This window comes from Homarus americanus, unplaced genomic scaffold (genome assembly GCF_018991925.1).
Source record: "Homarus americanus isolate GMGI-L3 unplaced genomic scaffold, GMGI_Hamer_2.0 scaffold25827, whole genome shotgun sequence".
Classification (NCBI taxonomy): Eukaryota; Metazoa; Arthropoda; class Malacostraca; order Decapoda; family Nephropidae; genus Homarus; species Homarus americanus.
In genome coordinates this window covers 7810857-7826511 of record NW_024738300.1, presented here as the reverse complement: position 1 = coordinate 7826511, position 15655 = coordinate 7810857, and the positions used below count along the sequence as shown (strand labels likewise).

At 40.3% G+C, this 15655-nt stretch overlaps 1 protein-coding gene across 1 annotated transcript in view; it reads right to left on the bottom strand.

The window, feature by feature from the left end:
* Window positions 1-15655, bottom strand: part of LOC121873960 (protein lava lamp-like) — a 54699-nt gene that overhangs the window by 27833 nt on the left and 11211 nt on the right. The window contains exons 5-7 of the mRNA XM_042377839.1: window positions 12401-12588; window positions 8761-8867; window positions 2626-2749 (exon numbers count right to left, since the gene is read on the bottom strand). Coding sequence (XP_042233773.1) covers window positions 2626-2749; window positions 8761-8867; window positions 12401-12588 — 419 coding nt within the window. The remainder of the gene's footprint in view (window positions 1-2625; window positions 2750-8760; window positions 8868-12400; window positions 12589-15655) is intronic.

The window sequence follows — 15655 nt, the reverse complement described above, 5'->3', positions numbered from 1 at the left end:
ACTCAGCCAGCTCATCATCCGCATCACTGTCTAGTGGTGTGGCTGTGGAAACACCTGACACGCAGGAAGCACTAGATGACGGCCGTGTCTGCATCTTCCATCTCACCATACATAGCAGACTTCAGGTGGAGTTTACCCTTGGCAACATCTGGTGAAACATAGGCTGCTCTAATTTTCTTCTCGTTGAGCTTGATAGTGCAGACAGAGCTCTCCGATAGTCCAAATTGGCGCCACACACTTGAATCACCATGTCCTCACTGCCGTGCTTCCAGCACCTTGTTTTTCCGCTCCAGTGTAATTGCTTGCCTTGATTTCTTGGCCTTTGGGGTAGTTAATGATGTAGTAGCTGGCCTCTTTGACATAGTGGCAATGGTTGATGCACATGGTAGAAGGAGTTAGTGTCACACAGTACAGTATGTCCGTTCAGTGCGAGAACTGAGGATGCGGGAGGGTGGCGGGCAGCCTTGTAACGTGCCCAGAGAGGCGTCTGGCGGGAAACATTAGGCACAAAACTTAAAATAGTGAGTACCAGGTATTTCCATATGATCATCCAAATTTGACTTGCATAAAATAGGAAATATTCACTTTAAATTGATACGGTGTCCTTAACTGTGGGTGTCACTTTAAATCAATAATTTTAAATCGATTCGCTTTAAATCGGCATTCTACTGTAATACATTCCGAGACCACATCCATGCCGAGTTATATGAAATTCCGAGTTATCGAGGGTTTACTGTATAGACAAGTGAGCCTGACCAGCACAGTATGTAAAGTACTTGAGAGCATTATAAGAGATGCCATGATGGAACATCTACTACTAAAACAACCTTGTAAAGGATTGCCAACACAGTTTTATGCTGGGGCGCTCCTGCTTAACACAATTACTCAAAAGTCCTGGAGGTTTGGACTCAAATTCTAGAACAAGGTAGAAATATCAACAATATATACCTAGATTTTGCTGAAGCTTTCGACAGTGTACCCCTGAAAAGCTGAGAATTAAACTGGAAGGGTACGAGTTCAGGGAGTGTCCTAGAGTGGATCGGAGACTTTCAGCATGACCGCAAGCAATGTGTGGCGATTAATGGCCTGAAATCGTCATGTGTACCCGTAACAAGCGGGGTACCACTGGGCATTGTATTGGGTCCGCTGTTGTTTGTTTGCTTCATAAATAATATGCCGACTATACACTCCTCCATACAAATATTTGCAGATGACGCCAAGTTATGTAGGGAAATTAAGAACCAAACAGACTGTGAAGAGCTACAGAAAGCTCTTTATGAGCTTCAAGAATGGTTGAAGACTTGGCTGCTAAGATTCAATGTCATGAAGCGTAAGAGGATGCACCTACTGTAGGTCACATAAACAGTAAGGAGGCGTATCACATGTCCCAACAGGCCGAAGAAACTACATTAATTTAAACCGAATGTGAAAAGAACTGGATGTGTACATTGATAAGGAACTTAAGTTCTCTGGCCATTGTGAAAGAGGTAAATCAAGCAACGAAACTAGTAGGCCTTACAAGTTGGTTTGTTTAGATATCTAGACGGGTCGTTGCTCAACACGATCTTCAAGAGTGGCTTCCCGCCTGGAGTACTGTCACCTGTCTGGTCCCCGAGATATACTGGGGACTGTCAATTGATTGAAAAAGTCAGGCCACCAAACTGGTGCCTGCTCTACAAAACCTCAGCTACCCAGAGATTAAAACGCCTGCAACTGCCTCTTAGCTGCCACTACAGGCGGGCAAGAAACAACTAATCGAAGTGTATAAACATCTCATGGGACTACTCAGTCAAATGTACATACTCTGGAGCTTGAATACCCTCCCCAGGTCACAGCTCAAGGCTGAGCTACAAGGTGAAACAGTGAGGATACTTTTTTAGGAAGTGGCAGACTCTTGAACAATCTGCCAGTGCTGTGACGGCACCGAATGTGAGCTCATTCAAAGCGAACTTGACCAACACTGGAGCAGGTGCCGATATATTCAGGAGTCACTTCATGCCCAGTACTTGCCAACGATGTGCATCAGAGACGTGACCAACATGCCCAAGTGGCTAACAAGCCAATCAGTGGTGAATAGGATAAAAGTAAAAGTAATGGAGCCATCCAGTATAAACACATCAATTAACAGAAGGATGATCAGAACCAATGTTTCCTCTAAGCTAGGTTCCTGGCCTGCACAACAGTTAATAGAGTGCTGCCCACACTTATTTTTTCCAGCTGCACATATCATCAACGATGGTGACATCTCTTATTCATACCAAATAAACATCTTGATCAATGCACCTTGTTAGCTATTCCTTGTTTTTTATTCTTTCTGCTTCTTACAGGTAACAAATACATTACACAGTAGAATTTCACCCTTTTTCTACTGGTGGCACACATCTACACACTACCTTGACATTAGTGCACACAAACAAATTATTCTTTGCTGTGGTGTAAAGATAAGTGAACCTTGGACAAACCCATTTCTACATATTCCCAATCTTACCGGGTGAGTAAAAAAACTGTCATCCACACATAGGTGCAGGAGCCTTGAAACAGAGCAACAGACTAACTGCTGTGTTACTCATAACACAGTGGTCCTACATTCAAAAATTTTTTTCACCTGTTCTAATTCCTGCTTACGGGAGGTAAACTTTCTCTTTTATCCAATAGTTCACTTTTAGCTCCTTCCAGTGTGTCATTACTCTTCTTTAAATACTGAATCTTCTCAACAGCTTCCTCAAACTCTTTCTGACTCTCCTTAAGTCTAGAAAGAAAAGTTATTTAATGAAGCATAACTAAAATAAAAATCTCATTTAATTTAACAAAGTAAATGTATGTAAAATATATAATCTTGTACTTCTAACCAAACTTTAAATATACAGTACGTTATTAATAAAATAACACTTCAATCTACTTACTGTAATTTTATATCATACACATTATGTAAATCTTGCCACACTCAGCAGGGTGATGCAAGCATATCATAATAATCTCCAAACCCATTACAACCCCCAGCCTTAATAACCTATTACAACCCAGGCTTAATAACCCATTACAACCCAGGTTTAATAACCCATTACAACCCAGCTTAACAACCCATTACAACTGTAATATATATATATATATATATATATATATATATATATATATATATATATATATATATATATATATATATATATATATATATATATATATATATATATATATATATATATGAAGAGGTTAGGTTAGGAAAATAAAGGTTAACATAGGAAAAATAAAGGTTGGTTAAAACTAAAAATTGGTGGAACACTTATGGTAGTAGAGAGATGGTGGGCATACGAGGGGATGGAGGCTGGTTCGGCAAGGGCAGATTACTGGCCCTCAGGTGAATCACCATTACTAGGTGAATCACCATCACTGTCACTGTCACCATCACTGTTTCAGCTTTTCATACAGTTGTCAGGGCTTCGACAAATCCTCAAAGTCATCTTTCACTGTCACTATCACTGGCTTGGGCTGGCTGTAGGTTGCGGCTAAGAAATTCCACAGGCGTTTTTGCTGACGGCTACGCTGATGTTGTCGTGATACACCTTGATGTACGGCTCCATAGCCTGCACCAGCCGGGTATGGAAGACTTATAGCGGCCATCGTCATTGTCGCTGTGGAAAGGAAGGACTTCATTTTCTGCACACTCCATGGCACCCTTTAATATCACTATGACTTAAACTAGGTTCTTCGGAGAATGACGACCTTCTTCCTCCTCTTCACTAACATGTTCTTTTCTCTTCCAACATCTCGTCGGCAGTCACTTCAGGATCTCTGATCACCTCCAGGATGTCGCGTCGTTGGTGGTCTCGAGAAGTCTGAACCAAAGTCTGCCAGCTTCTCTGGTAAGGTCCACTGCTACTGCAACATTCTGAACCTCGCCAGTCACAGATTGATTCTCACCTGGTATTCCATGCAACACATGTCTCCATGCATGACGAATTGGTAGCAATAGACAGCTGATCCATGACTCCACCAAGAAGTCCACAGCTTTCTTGATGTTAAATACTTCCAGAATTCGTTTGAACAGTATTTTTTGCTGTTCCAAACTGTTGATCCTCATCTTCTTCGCTTCTTGCTATCGTGGTGGTGGTGTCACTCAGGTTACGTAACTCTCTGGTGTTGGTGTAGTCGTTCGGTGAGCGGAATTTTTTTGTTGAGAATGCAGCTTTACATTGCAGATTAACTCCTGTCCATGGGCTGGATTAATGACGTAGTGTTGGGAGTGAAGGAAGACCACTTTTACGTTGGGGTGACGATCTAACAGTAGTGGGGCGAGTGTCCTGGTGCGTTGTCCAGCAGCAAAACAAAATATTGAATGGCACATTCTGTCGCTCAGAATTTTTTACATCGGGAACAAAACAGTCATCAAACCAGGAGAGGGACAGTGTAGAGAACATCCATGCCTTACGCGCGGTCAGCCAGTGGACATTTAGTTGGTCATGTCCATGGTTTTGTAGGCGCTATATTTATGCGTGTTGTGTGGATCACCGATAACTTGAGCTTACAGGTACCGGAGGCATTTGGGTAAAACAGGACGGTGATGCTCCTTCTGCATTTTCCGCCCATCCTGCTGGCATTCTTACAACTTAAGGACTTGAAGGTAGCCTAAAAAGAAAAAGACCAAGATTCGTCCATGTTAAACACTCCGTCGTCACTGTACTGTCCTTCCTCCAATCTCACGTAAAAACGGAGGAAATTCTTGGGTCAGCCGCACGATCAGCACTGCTTTCTTCACCACCAATAAGCGAGAGACAGGATCTTGTTCGATCTTAAACCTCTGTAACCCAGAGGAAGCACAGCGGTTTGGGCCTGTAATTCCATCTTCGTGCCACTGCCATGTACAGTTCACGTGCTTAGTCTTAACAGAGCTGCCAGGTCGACTGGCCATGTTTCGGCCGCTACCGGACGACTCTACACTTACAAGTAATTTTTCTGTTCCTGGAGAAGCACCTGGTTGTGAAAATACTTGGATCGCAGCTACCAGTAGACTTTGTGATCTTCATGTGCCTTTATCTTGGCTGCATCCTTCTTTATAGTCCGGATCGTAGATCTGTTCACACTCCATAGGTTGGCCAGCTAAATCATCCCGTTTTGTTCTTTCTCCAAATTTTGATGATGGTACACTTCACCTCGAGCTTGGTGAACGTCGGTCTTTTGGCTTAGTGTCATGGTCCAGGTAAGGAAAAAGGTTTCTTCTGGGGTGGATCATGCAGCTGTTTTTACGGAACAATGGATGCGCTACACACGGAGGGCTCGAGGGATGAACTGTCACAAGCAGGTCAAGCTGCCTTTTCCTTCCCTCTCCTCCCTCCCGGTGACACGCCATAATATTTAAGCCACTACAGCTAGCAGAGGGGGTAGGGAGTATGGCCAATCACAGGTCTGATACGCCAGTATGACGTCAGTGATAACGCAGTCAAAGACATCAGCAACTTACTGGCGCCGCTTGCCCAAGCAGAGGGAGGAGGCGAGAGCACAGGCAGGCAGGCAGGCGGTGGCGGGTGGGGCGACCTAAAATAGCGCTGCCGACACTCTCTCACAGAATGGGGTTCACGATCGCTGTAATTTGAGCACGTGAGGTTTCAGCAAGGCACGCAAACGTGAAATGAATGCGACCGCTGTAAAAGAGGGTTAACTGTATATATATATATATTGACAGCACCTCGACTTTACGACGAAGGGGACCCAAATCCAGGTCAAGTCCGACATGGTCGTAAGTCCGACATATAGATAAAAAAACTAAAAAAAAAAAAAAAATATTTCAATTTTTTTTTAAAATCTACAATGAAATACAGTACATTAAACATAAAAAATAATGATGAATGGATACAGTACTCTAAACGTAAAAAATAATGAGGAATGGATACAGTGTGACTGAGCACTTACCTTAAATGTAGTCAGCTGAATGCACACAGGGCCCCCATAATTTTCTATTTACAGGATACATGGAGACTATATTAATTGGAAGAAGCAGAAGAGGAGACAGGGCTGGGTGGGTCATCAATGTCGCTTTCTTCAGACAGGTTTATGTACAGGGGTAACTTGCTGGTTGAAGGTATTGGATCATCTTGAGGGAGTGAAGAGGCAGCACTGGTGGGGCGTGAGGAGCCAGTACTGGGGGACTTCTTGAAATAGATGTCCAATTTAGACTGCACAGTTTGCTTTTTCTTTTCATTATAAATTTCTCTGTAGCAAGCAAGTGCATCTTGGATCATTCTGTCAACTTTGGCATAACGCTCATGATTTTGATCCATGTCATCAAACATTTGCATTCCTTTATTAATTGTAGCAAATGCCTCTGCCATGTGTTTCACTGAAAACTTTTTGGGGGTGCAGGCTTTTCTTCTACATTTTGTCTCTCTTCTTCCTCTGCAACTTTCTGTGCATCTAGTTCAATAAGATCCACGTTACTGAGCTCTTCTGCTACACTTTCAACCAACTGTCCAACATCTTCAGTATCAATTTCTAACTCCAGCTGTTTACCTAACTCCACTATCTTGTTACTAATATCCAAAATAACTTCATTTTCATTAAATCCTTTGAAACTGTTCACATATCTTTTCAGGATTTTCTTCCATATTCCATTCATGCAATGTTTTGTAACCTGATCCCATGCTGTACTAATGTTCTTTATACATGACAAAATGTTGTACTCCTTCCAAAACTGTCGAGCGTTTTCTCACCTTCAGTTGCAGCAACAGCCTGAGCGAAGGTCATGCGTAAATAATACGCTTTAAAGGCAGCAATAGCACCTTGATCCATGGGTTGGATGATAGAGGTAGTGTTAGGTGGAATGTACACTACCTTAACATCAGGGTGCATGTCGTCCAGGTGTGGTGGGTGTCCCAGAGCATTATCCAAAATCAGTCAAATCTTGAATGGAATCCTTTGTTGCAGACAATACTCCTTGGCTCATGGAATGAAACAAGTCATGAACCAATCCTCAAACAGTACTAGGGTCATCCAGGCTTTCTTGTTACTGCGATAAAACACTGGCAGTGTGTGCTTGCTGACATGTTTAAAAGCCCTGGGGTTCTCTGAATGATAGATCATGAAGGGCTTTAGCTTGAAACCAGCAACATTCCCCCCCAACAGAAGTGTAATTCTGTCCTTGAATGCCTTGAATCCGGGCATTGTTTTTGCCTCTTTGTGGATGTATGTCCGCTCAGGCATGCGTTTCCACAATAATCCAGTCTCATCCTCATTGAATATTTGCTCAGGCAAATAATTCCCTTCCACAATCACGTCATCTAACTCCTCCTTAAAAGCACCAACATCGGCACCAGCTGCCTCTCCACTCACCTTAACATTGTGTAGACTGTAGCGTTTTTTAAATCTATCAAACCACCCATGACTTCCTGTAAAGGTTTGATCACATTCATCTCCTGCCTGCTCCTTCAGGCTTTGGAACAGGCTTCTTGCTTTAGCCTGTATGGTTAGAACGCTTAAGGGTACACGCTTCTGTATCTGGTCTTCTATCCATATCACCAATAATTTTTCCATATCGTGGATAGGACCTTGTCTTTTCTTTGATATTATAGTTCCCTTTATTGGTGTTGTTCCTTTCACTACTTCACGAATACGTTCCTTGTCCTTCAGAATAGTGGATATAGTCGAGTGTGAGAAACCTAGGTCGCGTGAGATTGTTGCTACTGTTTTTCCATTCTCATACTGTGTTATTATCTTCAGTTTCATCTCAAAAGTAATTGCCTGTCTCCTTTTCTTTGAGCACCACCAGCACTCTCCCTTTTACGCTTTCCAGTCATTATATAAAGTCAATTAAATACGATAATAACGAAAGTTCACAGCGCGATCAGTATAGGATACGATAGCCAAACACAAACAAAGTGCTCCACTGAGTGAGTGTACCCACGAGGCGACCCAAGACACCCCTCCCTCTCGCCCGTGACGGAAACGTTTCGGTATAGAAAATGCGCGCGTCATTTGAAAAAGTTTTTGGTCACGACGGTCGCAGTCGTATGTCCCACTTCTATTTTACTCAACTTGGCCTTTTATACATGTACCTATACAGTACAAAACAGGTAGTGTAGCAGGATAAATGACGTATATCTTCTTGCCCTCATCATGAAACAACATTAATAAACTATTAATTTATTGAATATATTTTAAAGTTCTCAAGCTTTATTTTGTAAGAGGACATTTAACATCATGTATGGGCTGTAATACTTTATATAGGATAAAATTCCAATAATGGACGGATGGTATCAGTGTTCCCTGGAGTTATCAACCTTATTTTCCCACTACTGTATATAACGCATTTACAGCTAGTGGTGAAGAGGACCAACTAAGTACCAATGCACAATTTCCTAATTGTCTTACCACATTTGAGACACAACCTTCTGCGAGAAATTTGAGTTTATCTTACACTGTTTCCAGAATGGGTATAAACACGAGTTACTATTGACTTACCTGTATACATTTTTCATCGCTCCCAAATATTTCTGATAGGAAGCCAAATAACTACAGGAAGGATGTAGCCCATTATTTTCTACATTAGTGGTACACAAGTTCTTACTGGTGAGTGAACCACATACTACATTGATGACACACTCAATTCCCTTCCTAAAACCTTCCCTCTCAAGAACACTGGCAGGCAATAAGTAAAAGTTGGTTATCCTTAATTTAATAAAACATAAAAATGAGAACTGATTTACTGGTAGAAACACACTTGATGGATATGCAGTTGCCATAAAAACTGCTAAGACACTGGGATACACCTACCGAATTTGTTCACACTTCAGTTCATCTTCAACCTTGACCAATTGGCTTGCTAAAGCATCTGTCTGTTTCTTCATTTCCTCTTGGGTCTCTGTCAACAATCTCAAAACCTGAGAGCAGAGGGAACAAAAGTTAGTCAATAATCATTGTATATGTAGGTGGATCAAAACTTTATTATCATTTAATTATCAGACTTCCTCCATACTATGCACCTTATCTCACAGCAAGACAAAGTAGTTCAGTTTCCTTAGGGTATGGCCTTCAGGTTCCCAATTCTGTTTAAAAGATGTTAATTTTTTTAAGCCAACACTAAAGACACCTCTGAGAGCTTCTAGAAGAATCAAGAAACTTTTACTGATCCTAAATACTGTACCAAATGAGCAAGAGAGTTGTCAATTGTCTCCAAATCATTCTTTCAGAGGCACATTTATATGAGACTGATAAATTTGCTGTCAATCAATTCTCCTAAAAATCCATTTTGTCTATTGCATCAAAATCTTAAGGGAAGAATCTAAAAAGATCCTACCTTCACATTATCTGAGCAGTAGTTTCAAAAGAAAAGTAAAATTTGCAAAAATCTCAAATGTGAAGACAAGAACTAAGGAGATGGATAAGAAGCTATCTCCTCCCCCAACTCTCTGAAGCAAAACCCAAAAAAAGAATCTGTATCAGATTCTGCTGAGACAAACAAGGAACTATTAGACTTTAGTTCTGTAGTATGCTGGAGGAAACATGTATACCTGGTCCCTTCCTACACTAAAGCATCTGACCTCAGGGATCCTTGAAGCTGTGGGGAAGCTGTTGTGAGAGCATGACAAACACACAGTACAGTACAGGGACGTTCCGTAAAATGTACTTTATAAACAAGATAGAACAAGGACACCTATGCATAATATACTGTACAAATCCCTTTATCACTCTTTGTCTTGCCCTCTACCTTATAGAATAAACACCCATTTCACTCAGTTTTTACTAACCATTCTACTGGTATGTCTACACAACCTGAGCCACTTTCTTATCTATTCTAATCTGCTCCTTCTTCTTATGCTCACACAGTATTATAAAATTAACTACAGTAAATACATTATAATCAAGTCTCCTTTCCCTTACCTTTAAATACTGTACGTACAACACTAGGTTTTTTCTCAAGAAACCCTATACAAGTGATATCCCCAGTAGCCAGAACAATTTGTGCAGAGCTCTTCCCAGGATAAGAGATTTCTAGGTAACAAGACAACTCTCTCAAACCCAGAAAAAATCCCACATCCTCGAAATTTTTCCGGGAACTGGGAAAAGTTTCCGAGTCTAAATTAGGCATCTTAAGTGGACAGACATTATCACACATTACCAGAATGTTTCTGGGTGATGGGGAAAGTTTTCCAAGGTTCTAAACTACATATCTCATCATCTCATCTCGCAATTACACTCTCCCATTACATTAAGACCGCAGGCACGAGCAAAAATATTTACTGCTCATGAAAAAGTGCACAAACTTTTATACATATGATCTGTTCTAATTGTTGGAGAGATGAATTTGGTACTATAATGATCCTGAATATATCTCTACAAGACTGTTTTATTAAAGAACCTTAAACATAATATTTCGGCACAATATAATGATGGGGACTCAAGAAATTAAACTTGAAACACCGAAGGGTCCAATACAGAGTAAATGTGATCCCCTGCCTTACATGCCTCCAACTCTTCAATATTAATCAAAATATTCTCCATAAGCGGCCAGCCGGCCATGATCCGCGTATTTTCAGTGGGAGAAATTGCTGATTGGTTGTTAGCCATTTGGGCCGCTCGGGTGCTGCACAAGGCTAACGCCTGATCGAGGTGTTAGCTTTCCCTCTGAATGTGTCATGAGCACAAGTCAAAAGCAGCGTCTGCGCATACAGAATAGCTAACGCGTAGGCTAATCCGTGCATCAAAAACGCCTTACAATAAACGCCTATACCTGTACAGTAGTGGAATGGCAATGTATACTTGCGCCTTCAAGGAAACCGTGCCATTTATCTTATTAAGAATATGTACAAAAGATTCGTTATTGTTTATTACTGAATATGTATTTTATTGAATTAATGTTTATATATGCAAAATGAACAATGCAATTCATTAATAATACGTAGAATATTAAAACACACAAGAGGAGAGGAGACGGCATTGTTTTTGTGAGTATTTACACCCGTGAGTCCGTGACGATGGTTTTACATAAGAAACTGAAGAAAATAACACCCTGGTTGTAGCCGTAGTAAAATTAATGTAAAAAATTATATGTATGTTTTAAGTAATGCTATTTAGTGTTAATAAATGGAACAATAGATTGGGAACGCCATCGTATATAAGTGCGTATATGTGAAAACACTGTCATTTCTCTACACAAGAACATGAAAGCAACACTTATTACTGTTCATATATGTTTTAAATAATACTTACTAATGTAAAACAAAAATTCTACTAACAAATGGTGGCAAAGTCTAAAACATAAGGTCAGCCAATGAATATTGTGCGAGTTTTTACTCAGATGATGAAGTCATCAGGTTCAACTCTGGCTGAAGCTGAAGCTTTTCATAAAGATGTTATAGCTGTTGCTGAAACTGTTACTGTTCCTGAAGTTGTTGTTGAAGCTGCTTATGATGCTGAATTTGATGGTGTAGCTCAAGTTGATGGTTTAGGCCTTCGAATAATAAAACTGCCAAAAGAACCTTTCACAGCTGCTTTCTTTTCTCATTATACATCTTTGTGTAGAGGTCATTTGCCTTTTTTTTCATAATACATATCAGGATTTAGTTATTATTTATAAGAAAATGTAATTTTACTTTATTTTTTATAATATTTTTGTCGTAAATACAAAGAAAATTATGGTGTAAATTGAATTGGGTCCAAAATTAACCAGGGTCTTAAATGAGAATTGTCATTAAAGGAACCATCGTTAACGGAGGCTTTCCTGTACTATGTATACTGTATACCTGATCAGTACAAAATAATGTCATTCAAGACATCTTCAGGTCATATGACCCAATAATTTCCCACCCAACAATGAGTGACCTGACATTGCATCAGGTCAGGTAAGTAACGTGACCCAATAATCTCCAACCCAACCTCCATCACATTACAGTATTATCCAATCACAGTGCACGAGCCTAAAGCTCATGCTACCCAAGCGGTTTTCCCTAAGCGGTTGGGACGCGGTGGAGCATGATGCAATTTCTCGGAACTCCCGGAACATTTGTTTGCAGACCCAGAATTGAATTATTTTTCCAGAAAAATTTCGGGCCAATTTCAGTTCCAGATATTGGAGAGTTCCGGGAACTGGGATTTCAACTAACAGGAAGATTATTGTATTAGGCCTGATGATTTGTGTAACTATGTCTTTATTGCATAACTTTTACCATGCCAAGAAATTCCTTTACAGCAAAAAATGTAGTTAAAAAATATTATAAAAATATATAAAGAAATGTGCAAATGATATGTACTTGTATTAATTAACACCAAGTAACATTAAATAAATATCCAGTATTTATCAGGTGCCACCAAGAGTGTCCCAGCTCCCACTCGGCTCAGCCTTGCCAATATTGTTCACTTTGTATCTGCATATTTCTGGCTACCTAAACAGTTTAATTTCAAAGTTTCAACAAACCTTATCCAAACGGGAGTTCAAAGCACTTCTATCATTCTCTGTGGCACTCAGATTTTCAGATAAGTTTGCCACCATTTCTTCTAAGTGCTTCAACTTCTGAGTAAGAGCTGCCAATTCCTTATCCTTAGCAGATATCTGATGATTCATCTCTTCCTTCAGCTTCTCCACAAGACTCGTATTCTTCTCCTCTAATTGATGGAAGAAAGGATATCATTATGTATTAGGACTGGTGGCGACCCATAGAATGAAAGAAATACATTTCCCAATTTACAAGGAAGAAGGTGTCAAAAGTTTGTCCCAATATACACTACAAGACTCTGTTAAGTGATTCAAGAAGTAAGAGGACTAGAGAAAAGTAAACAAAGATCATAAACAGACACAGGAATAAGAAAACCTCCAAGAGTGATTAAAGAAATAATTTTGGATAAATAATTACCAGTTCTACAATATTTAAGAATTTATAAAATTATCACACCGTATAGAAAGAACAGAATGAATTATAACAACGTAAAGAGCATGGATGTGCATGTGTATGAAGTGAACGTATATGTGGACTTGGCATGTCGCCTGTTAGCCACTTGGGTAGTTGTTCAAGTCTCTGTTAAACACTGTTGGCAAGAACTGGCACCAGAATGTATCATTTATTTTCCTCTGAACTGTATTTTTTCTAATTTCCCATCGCCAATAATTAAGTAATCGAGCCCCTACTAGTAGTAGTACAGGATCAGCTCTATGACCATCAACTCATTTAAAAATTAGGGTTCAGCCTACAACTCATGATTTTGTGAATACTACAGTAATATCTCTGTTAGCCGGAATCCCTTAAACCCGTCAAGCCAGCAAGGGCTGCTTAGAAAATTTTAAGAACAATGTGAAACTTACTGGGGAATCAGCATCAGCAGATCAACAGGCCACTGTGATGTATCCCCCAACAATTAAAAAACTTAATTCAGGAGAAGGGTTACCTGCCGGAGCAGTTATTCAACAAGGACAAGACTGGTCTTTTTGGAAATAGATGCAGAAAAAGAACCTGCATTTCAAATGCTAAGAAGTCTGCTCCAGGATTTAAGGCAGTGAAGAACAGGCTGACCCGTCTCCTTTGTGGTAAACCTCAAAGGACTACTTCATCAAGCCTCTGAACTTCAGTGTCCTGAAGGGCAATAAGAACCGCCTCCCAGTCCTTTAGGTCTTACCACAAAGCCTGGGCTACTGCTGCCGTCTTCATGGATTGGTTCAATAACTGATTTGTCCATGAGGTTGAGCGGTACCTTGCAAAATAAATCTGGGGTTCAAGATGCTATTCATTATCAACAAACACCCAGTCACCCTGAAGCACTGCAGATTGCCCATCTCAATATAGAAGTGGTATTCCTGCTCCAAATACAACTTCACTGTTTCAGCCCATGGACCAGGGTGTAATAGCCACCTTTAAAAGTCATCACACTCACCGCACCTTCAGCCGTATCCTTGATGCCATGGAGGAAAACACCACCTTAACAGTATGGGACTGCTAGAAGAGCTTAACATCATGGACTACATCAGCATCATCAAAGAGTCTGTGGATGAAGTGAGGCTATCAACAGTGAAGGCATGTGCTGAGGGAAAATTTGGCCTGAGGTAGTGCATGACTTTCATGATTTCCCTTCAGTAGATGCTGAGATGAGGTGCATCTTACAGATTGTGCAATCTTTGCCAGGCAAAGGGCTGAGCAACATGCAGGCTAATGATATAGAAGAGCTCCTTAGGTCCCATGTGGAGGATTGACCAAGGATGACCTACAGGAGTTGACACAGTCCTTAGCAACCTTAACAAAGGAATGCTCACCGCTTCAAAATTGGCTGAGCATTTTATAGAAATTAATCCATTTATGGAGCACATCCTTACTTTTAAATGTGGGTTGGATAATTTAATGAGGCCCTACAAGGGTGTACAGGGATTAAAAAAAAAAAAAAATGAAGAACCGTCTATCCTAAGTTTCTCTGCAAGATAGTGGCCACCGATGCTACAATGGCGTCGATCACTAACCCACAATTGTCCACCAGCGGTTAAACTCCAGCCACCACCAGCGACCCTCCACCAGCCAAGATGTCACCGAGTCACCCACCTAATCACACACTGATGAGCTTGGAAGAGGTGCAAGAAGAGAGTGGGCCTCTGACCCACTCTTCCTTTCATTTTCTGCTTTATATCAATTACTTTACATTTACCAGCAGGTCCTGCACTCTTACTATCACGTACATGCTTTACAGTCATTTTGCAACACCATTAAGGGAAATTTATGTAAGAAAGTTCGGAGATGATGCGTAGGCTTGTGCAATGTAGCGATCTAACGTGACCGAGTGCCAAATGGTACCTTACGGGATGCCTCGCCCAGTCGCCTTATGCCTACTTTGCGGGGTTTTTCCGAACTGCTTGATGTCCTTAACAGATACTGTACTAGTCCACAAACCAAAAATGTTCTGTACTTATGGCAGAGCATCCGTAACCCAGGGAGTGTCTATATATATTTGTTGGAAACCATATTTTGATAATTATTTCTCATTTATTTCAAGAAAAGATATAGTACAGTAGTCCTACCACAAGTACAAAATTTTCTGTGGCCAAGTGTATTATTATTTTGTATGAGTCGCTGAGTGTACCCAATTCCTTACTGTTAGCAGTGGCTGACAGCTGGTAATCCAGACACTTAATGTATCTTACATTTTTCTATGGTTAATTTGGGTGTCTTATGGTGTGCTGGTAATACATTTTCACAAAAGTATTGAATTAATACTGTACCTTTTGCATTGGGTTTCATAACATAATTTTATTAAAGGTAAGGGAATTATTTGCAAATACAGCAAGTAGGTAGTAGGCAGCTATCAAACAGGGAGGTACTACCACCTCGTAAGATATTGGAAGCGTAATGTATTATCTAATGGTAGACCCTGCTGCCATATGGCATCAAAAAAATTGTGACCAGGTTGCTGATCTGACATTCTGCCTCATTTACACACAATTGCAGGGTTTCAATTGTTTCTCTTACTTTGACAACACAACGTACATATATTGTTTCTCACTATTTTATTTTTTATTTTATTTATTAATGGTCCTTTATTATTATTATTACATTTTTAATATTTGATATTTTGTATTAATTATTAATATATTTTTGCCCCCAAGCCCTGACATGGGTCATTGACCTGTGCCCTGGTAAGCTAATTCTGTAAAACAAATATATAAATAAATACCTAATGGAATCCGATATCACAATAT